Source organism: Rhopilema esculentum, chromosome 11, assembly GCF_057945365.1.
Source record: "Rhopilema esculentum isolate cy_ngs chromosome 11, ASM5794536v1, whole genome shotgun sequence".
Lineage (NCBI taxonomy): Eukaryota > Metazoa > Cnidaria > Scyphozoa > Rhizostomeae > Rhizostomatidae > Rhopilema > Rhopilema esculentum.
Genome location: NC_142825.1, coordinates 4426443 through 4434195, shown reverse-complemented (window position 1 = coordinate 4434195; position 7753 = coordinate 4426443). Strand labels below are relative to the sequence as shown.

Below are 7753 nucleotides of genomic sequence, written 5' to 3'. Positions count from 1 at the left end.
TAGCATTCCTTCTTATTTATGCAAATTCAAGGAGAGTCCTTGTTATTCTTGAAGAAATAATTTTGAACAGAAAGAATGACAAGAAAAAAAAGGATCCAAAGTTCTTAATATCAATTCTTTATGTAAACGGAGACAGTTAAAAAAAGTTTCTAATAATGTAACTCAACTGTATATATATTCTTAAGAGAGAGGTGTTGTAGACCGTTAATAGGAGCCACGTGGGTTCGGCATTCTTTGGTTCATGTATCCAAATTGCATATTACCTCTGCCTCCGCGAAAGCCACCACGGGAAAAATTATCTGGCCTGAAACCAGTTCCTCTGCCTCGGTAGTGCCGTGGTCCTTGATACCCCCTTGGTCTTGCATACTGCTGACTAAAGTGCCTGCCACGAAAGGAGCCAGTGGGTCTTCCAGAAGAAGCATGGCTGCCAAGGAGAAATGAATATCAGAGCCGTATAGAAGAAAATCTCAGCACGGGCTGGGGCGTATTGAAGTTAAAGGCAATATCCTTTTGAATAATAGACAATGCAGTGTAGACAATAGGATTTCTACGCAGCTGATATGCAAATCTGAACCCTGCCTGTGCACCAAGCAGCTCAATTTATATGCTACAGCACAAAGACATTTATCATTTTGGCAAAAGCAAAGTGTATCTAGGATTCATTTTGAAGGGCTATCCAAGAGAACTACTGTGACCCCCATCCCCTACCCATGCTCAAGCTACGCCCCTGTGCGGTAAAGGATAAAAAAGCAACAAGGGCCAAATTCAACAAATCATTTCAACCCTTTTTGAAACTTCAACACGGGTGGTCTCTCTCATGTACATGACAGAAAATTTCAGTGTGACCTTGTCACAAAATTTCAGCTCGAGCTGTGTTGAAGTAAATGCGGTGAATTGTGGGACGTCCTTATTGTGTTTTCGATAATCATGATCATAAAGCGTAACCTGATATCCGCCAGTGTCGAAAACACATTGAATCGCTTCTCAGGTCAGCCCGTGTTGAACGGCCACGGGATAGCTCGTTCTCGTCGTTTTGATTTGGCACTACTTCGAATGAAACAATATGGAAGGTCAGATATTGCTTGGCAAACGAAAAAAGTAAGCATTCGTTTCTTTAATTTATATTGTAGAAGCTATATGTTGGTGTATCTTATTCGCACAAGATCTTGCCATCCCCCCCTCTGGTTTTTTTCAACCCACATAATAAATTTAGGAAATAGGCCTAATTTCGGCCATTTACACGAGAAATCACAGTCGGTTTTGAATTCAATACAGGCTGAATTTCAAATAGGTTTGCGGTGTAAGCAATGATGGTGTTTACTTGTTAAAATCGCAATATGGGCTGAACCCAACACGGCATCTCACCTCGGGCTGAGATTTCAACACAGGGTGAGATTCTCAACTAAATGCCGAAAATACAATTGAAACTGCTCCAGTAGACTCCGGTTATAGTCACACCAAAAGTTGCTTGAAAACTTGTGACTGTAAACAGAGTGTGACTGTAAACGGAGCTAAATTGTAACCAGTCATGCGACTTTAACCGGAGTGACTATAAGCGGAGTTGACTGTAATCGAAAAACTCCATGTTGCTGAGACTGATGAAAACAGCAAATAAACACTCAGGTCACAAGTCCGTGTGTTTGAATAGGATTTTAATATTGCATAACTATGCCTTTAGATCATCTTTCTAGGGTAGGAAATTTATCATTTGTGATTAAAATGTGATATTTCTCTGTAACGTTATAAATTTGATCATGTCAAAAATACGTTATTATAGTCAAGGTTTTAGGTACAGACTTGTAAATTGGGAGTTTTGCCAATAAGGCCGAAGTTTGCCAATAAAGCCTTGTTCAATCATGTATTAAACTCTGATCCCTATTTTTGTGGGTTAATTCTCTCTAATCAAGCAGAGAGGACCCCCTAATTTTTAAACACAATTTTGCAATCAATAATATTTCAAAGGATGCGTTTAGTGCAAGAGACCCATTAATGTAGATTATTTAAAACGGAGAAGCAGTCACTGCTATACATTTTACATATTTTGGATTGGCCAGTCACAAAACTGTAGGGCTGTTTGACACCTAAGGTGGGTAGATTACAAAAAAACAGCCAAATTTATAAGGAAATTTTTACAACACTTTCAAAATAATTGCAGGGGTGTAGCCCCTATGGGATGAATGATTCTTGACAAGCAAATTGCTGTGACGACAGGCCTAGGCCTAAGGCAACCTTCGAAGAAGTTGCAAACAAAGAACAAATCCAGAAGGGGTGGATCATTTCGTTGGATAAGTTACCTGAGTTTACTGAACATAACTTGGAAGACGAACTTATCAATGATGCTGCAACAATGCCTGATAAATTAATTATTCCTGCTTGGAACACTCCACTTCTGGAGAACCTGGGTACATGTCAAATCTTCTGGAACATAGGCAAGACTTTTAAAGTCAAGGTTAGTGTAGAGCAAGGCAGCTACATGTTTGCAGCAGCCTCCTTAGCCTGCTTTACAACTGCATTTAGCAAACATTACTTTTCCAGAGGTCTAATTTAAATTACAAAACACAGAATATTTTGCACTTTTCATTGAAGCAGATGCAAATGCTTACACCAGGAAAAACAAGCAGTCATTGTAGCTAATATCTGGCTTTACTCTAACCTTGGAAACAAAGCCCTCTTTCCATAACTTGTAACCAGTGGTGGACACCTGGGGGGGGGGGGGGGCGAGGGGGAGGGGCAGTCACCCCCAATATTCTGGAATACCATAGACTTGTTCTACCTGTTTAATGGGAAAATGTGATGTCATCTGATCAAAACAATAGGCTTGCCCCCCCAATATCTTATCAAGTGTCTGCCCCTGCTTGTAACCCTGGATTTTGTTTCTGTATGCTTTTAGCGTTAATTTATCAGGCATTGTTTCAGCATCTTTGATAAGTTTATCTTCCAAGTTATGTTCAGTTAACTCAGGTAACTTTTCCAATGAAATGATCCACCCCTTCTGGGTTTGTTCTTCATTTGCAACTTCTTTGAAGGTTGCCCGTCATCAATGCAATTTGCTTATTGGGAAACATTCTTGGTATCTTCAGCTCCCGGCTCTCCTTCTTCCGAATGCTTTATCATCCCCTGGCCCTTGCAAGAGTGTTTATCAAAACTAGGCACAGGTTCTGACAGTTGAACGGTTTCATTTTTGCTGATTTCTTGTTGATCTTCTACTCGACTTTCCGTATTGGCAACACAAACACGTATAGTAGAAAACACAGTGACCCGCTTTGTCAAGGAGGGGCTTGATACACCTGTTCCCGGGATGCAATGTGCATGCTGTGAATAAGGGGAAAGGCAAATTCTTGATTGGCCAGTAGTTCATTGACAGATAGATCAAACCACAGTAGTACCTTCTTAAACCACAGTAGTACCTACTTAAACCATAGTAGTACCTTTCTTAGAAGAGCTTTTAATTTTTTGACCTGCCACATATAGCTATTTCTCAGAGTAACTAAGAGCAAATATTTTATTTGTGCTCTGTATAGAGATTGCAATTTGTTATTTCTCCAGGATGATGCTAGAAAGTGAAGATAGCCAGTCAGGTGACTCTAAGGAAAAAGTATCCTTAAGCTCTGCTGGCAACTTTCAAAGTACACCACCCATTCCTTTGAAAGCTGAAAAGACAGAGGCAAAAATAAAAGCAACCAGGTGGCTATGGAATGATGAGATGACCAAATTTCTAATCGTTTGCCTTCATGACTATAAAAAGAGAAAGGAACTTGAGGGTATAGACATTCAATCAGATTTGGTAAAAATGTATGAAGATGTCAGACAAATGATGGCTGCATTGTACCCCCCTGAAAACTTTGGTCCAGTCAAAGTATCCAGCATAACTCAAGGATTAAATAGTGAAGAACATCACAAACAATTCAATATCATACAAGAAGAAAGGAAAAGTATCAAACTTGGTTATGGACGAATCAGGGAAAAAGTAAAAAAGATCAGGCGCAATTTTAGAACGGCAATTAGGGAAGGTACCCGATCTGAAAGTGGAAGGGTCATTCTCCAAAACTGGGAGTACCTGATGAAGATTTGGGGTGAGTGCCCTTCTGAGATCAAAATAGAAGAAGCAATCACCCCACAAGTATTTATCTTGAATGATAATAATGATGTTGATGAACAACAAAATCATATTCTACTTAATGAGACTGAGGCACAAGGAAGGGAAGTACTAGAGGATCAAATCTTTAATTCAAAAAAGTCTCAACCATCAGAACAATCAAAGGGTGGGTATCTTAGCAACAAAAAACGTGCCAAGATGGACCAAAAACTTTCAGCTCAGCAACAAGATATGATTTTGATAAAAATAGCTAAGGAAGATTTAGAAATGAAGAAAAATGTTGCAGAAAAACTAGAACAATCTGCCAAAAGGTTGGAAAATGTTGTTGAGACAATGGCAAAATCCTTAACATCCTTTGGAGAGCAGCTAAATTACAGTCTGATGTTGCTGTCTCAATCAATAGCTTCAGGACAGAATGCCAAATAGCTTACCAAGGTCCAATGCCACTTCAACACCAAAATCTCATCTATTTTCACTGCTGTATAGCCAACAGCAAGTATACCAAACAAACTCTTATTTTAAGGACAATACATAAAACTGGAAATAAGACTTAAGACAATACTAAGAAAATATGATAATGAGATTTAGATTTTTCCTCTCAAAAAGTTTTAAAAATTTCAATATTTAATATATTTTTTGAAAAAAGGAAAACTTTTCCTTATACCAATTTAGGTTATATTATACATTTTAAACATTCAACGATAGATACATAAATATATAAAGTATATATGATGTATATATATATGTAATGTATTAAGAGAAGAAGTTTGTTTTTCAAAGAATTTGTTGTACCAAAAAAGACCTACTCTAGGGTCTCTAATAGAAGGGGGGACGTTTATTAATTTTTTCGATTTTTTTCTGACCCCCTAGCTTATTTGGAACCCCTGTTTATTAATTTATATATGAGCTTTGAAAAGTTTGTTTTGTTCTCATTTTGTTCTGATATTTTAAAGAAGTGTTGATATTTGTTGAAATTGTCCTCTTTCCTTTACATGCAGGGTTACCAAGGAAAAATTACCACAGGTGATTGAAAATTGCACTTTGACATCACACAATTTCCAATTACTCAGGGTAGTTCTTTCTTGGTCGATTTGTAGTCGTTATCACGTTGTTTTTTTTAATGAACGCCAGTATACATAGAAATTTAGTTGGAACCTTACTTTGACCCTAAAAAATAATCATCGTGTGATTTTTCAGATTTTTCACATTTCCGACCCCCCACTTACTAGGACCCCCCCCCGCTTATTTATTTTTTGAAAAATTTCTGACCCCCCCCTTCCATTAAGACCCTTAGAGTATGAACAAATTTGGATTTTGAAGGGGATGATTGGGGAAGACTTTGCAAACCAATTTAAATTACTGGTGGAAAATGACAGCAGAATATGAAACACCAGTTTTTTATGCTGGGTTGCAAAATATTTATTATTGTCACAACAGAAATCACTTGGAGATCTCCACTTTTCAGGTCATTCACTTTGATGCCATTCCTTACCAGTACAGCCCTAACTTAAATGTATTATCTTGTGTTTGCCCTTGTTGCAATTTTTGTTATCGATTACATATCTGGTTAATGCTTCTTGGTTGATGAAGTCTTCACATTTTTTGCATTGAAACACTGCCAAGCAAAAATGCTACAAATGACCCTCTGTAGCCAAATAATGACAGTCCTTCAATTTATCTATAATCATTTACAGGCTCGGCCATTTGAGGAGGGCCATAGCTCTTGCTCTGCTTCCAGGCTCTCCTCAAATGCTGTAGGGGAGCTACAGACTGCTCTCCTGAATTGCTTTGAAAATAAAATTGCTCTCCTTGAAATCGATTTTCCTCTGCTTCTATTCTTGTTAACCTTCAAATAGCTTTAAATCACCTGGAAATTGCTAGGAGAGCTGTTTACTGCTCCCTTGTTGAAAGTCTTATGGCCAGGCCTGCTCATTAAGTGTAACTAAAATAGTTTGAACATTCGATTCGAAAATGGCAAAACATTTGTAAAAAATAAAAAATTAATTTCAACAAAAACTCTTTTGGATCATTTAAGAGGACATTTTTCCAAAGGTTTTCTTGAAATCATATGTTCAATATTCATTCCACTTTGATTCAATTTCATTCTATATTGCCAGTCAGTTTCATCTGTTCCAGATTTATTCTTTTGCCATCACTTTCTTCTCAACACAAATCTTCTCTGGAATCCATCAAGACTCAATTCTTCTCCTCAAATGCTTGAATTGTGAGGATTTGCAGTTATAAGTACAGGGCAAGAGCTTGGAACATCAACCAAAGTATATATCCACAGAAAGACTTGAAATTAGAAACTTGAGAGCAAGGACAAGAACAGTTTTTCTCTGATTCTGATTCAGCTCCATTATAAAAAATTATGCCAAAGCAGCCATGATCATAAAGCTTTGCAAAAAAGGCCCCTGAATTGTGGGATATTTTTATTGTTTCTTGGATAATCAATTATAATTATAAATCACAACCTGACCATGAGCAAACCGATACAATTTTTGCCATACCCAAATCAACATTAAATTCTCAGCCTATGTTGAACTTATTTTATAACCCAATTTGAATGTTGTCCAGAACCATGCAAATACAGTCTTACACTTTAAAAATCATCACTTGCAATTTCGAGTAATCACTAGAAATATTATGTTTTCGGTTACTGGCTTTTTGGGCCAAGGATTTTAAAAATATTATTTAGAGAAAATAGAAGCTGCAGGTCTGGCCATTTGAGGAGAGCCATAGCTCTTGCTCCCCTCCAGGCTCTCTTCAAACGCTGGAGGGGAGCTAGAGATTGCTCTCCTAAATTGTTCTAAAAAGCAAATTTGCTCTCCTTGAAATCAATTTTTCCTTTGTTTCTATTCTTATAGCTCACCTGAATACTACTAGGAGAGCTGTTTACTGCTCCCCTGTCAAAAGTCTTATGGCCAGGCCTGAAGCTGTCCTTGTGCCATAAGTAAATAGATGACACGGCTCAATAAGAGAAATATAGTACAAGGAATACCAAGAAATATTGCATTACTACACAACAAACAGGCTTTTTAAATAGGAATTTTGCGCACAAAACATAGAAATATCAATGACTAACCCTCGGTTATCCGTGTTCCCAACATGCGCTGGCTGCCTGTATCTCCCGGCATTAGAGCAACACAGTGCCCTTATCAATGAGCACAAAGCAGCATATTTGGCTCCAGGATTCAAAACAAGGGCCTGTGGTTCATTTGCTATATCAATCATCATCTCCTCAACTGCATTTCGTAATGCAACTATACTTGCTGCCTGCTCATGTGGCATCTCCAATGAGATCCTATTGTAAAAAAAATTGAATGCAATTATTTTATGAAATATCACTCTTGTGATGTGAAATTTAAAAATAGAACAATGCATCAAGTTTCTGCCTTTTTGTTAGAATTAACTTTGGAAACCTCACAGAAAAATATTTTTGAATTAATTATAGAGAAGAATCTCTGTTGATCATATGGTAGCTTTTAGCTTGATCACACTTTCAGGGGCTCTTCTAAATCAATAGTTGAGAAAAGCAAACCCAACGTTTGCTTAAATGGTACAATTAATGCTTGAAAACCTAACTTTATACTTCTTTTAACCCTCAACAAGTACGAACAGAAATTTCCAATGAGTAATATGGAAATGAATCAAGTT

General features: G+C 37.4%; 2 protein-coding genes across 2 annotated transcripts in view; one reads left to right on the top strand and one right to left on the bottom strand.

The window, feature by feature from the left end:
• Nucleotides 1-96: 96 nt before the first annotated feature.
• The window catches only part of LOC135694000 (ATP-dependent RNA helicase A protein), a 30130-nt gene continuing 22473 nt past the window's right edge, over nucleotides 97-7753 (bottom strand). The window contains exons 28-29 of the mRNA XM_065212625.2: nucleotides 7182-7400; nucleotides 97-424 (exon numbers count right to left, since the gene is read on the bottom strand). Of these exons, the coding sequence (XP_065068697.2) occupies nucleotides 205-424; nucleotides 7182-7400 (439 nt within the window). The 3' untranslated portion in view covers nucleotides 97-204. The remainder of the gene's footprint in view (nucleotides 425-7181; nucleotides 7401-7753) is intronic.
• On the top strand, nucleotides 942-4692 carry LOC135694007 (uncharacterized). The gene is made up of 2 exons (XM_065212635.2): nucleotides 942-1098; nucleotides 3547-4692. The coding sequence occupies exons 1-2, from the start codon at nucleotides 1064-1066 to the stop codon at nucleotides 4520-4522; spliced, it is 1011 nt and encodes a 336-aa protein (XP_065068707.2). The 5' UTR covers nucleotides 942-1063; the 3' UTR covers nucleotides 4523-4692.

What these genes read in the sequence shown, in the direction of transcription:
- LOC135694007 (XM_065212635.2), top strand. Translation starts at nt 1,064, where the DNA reads ATGGAAGGTCAGATATTGCTTGGCAAACGAAAAAA. An exon ending in TTGCTTGGCAAACGAAAAAA is followed by an intron (nt 1,099 to 3,546) that starts GTAAGCATTCGT and finishes TTATTTCTCCAG; the next exon opens with GATGATGCTAGAAAGTGAAG.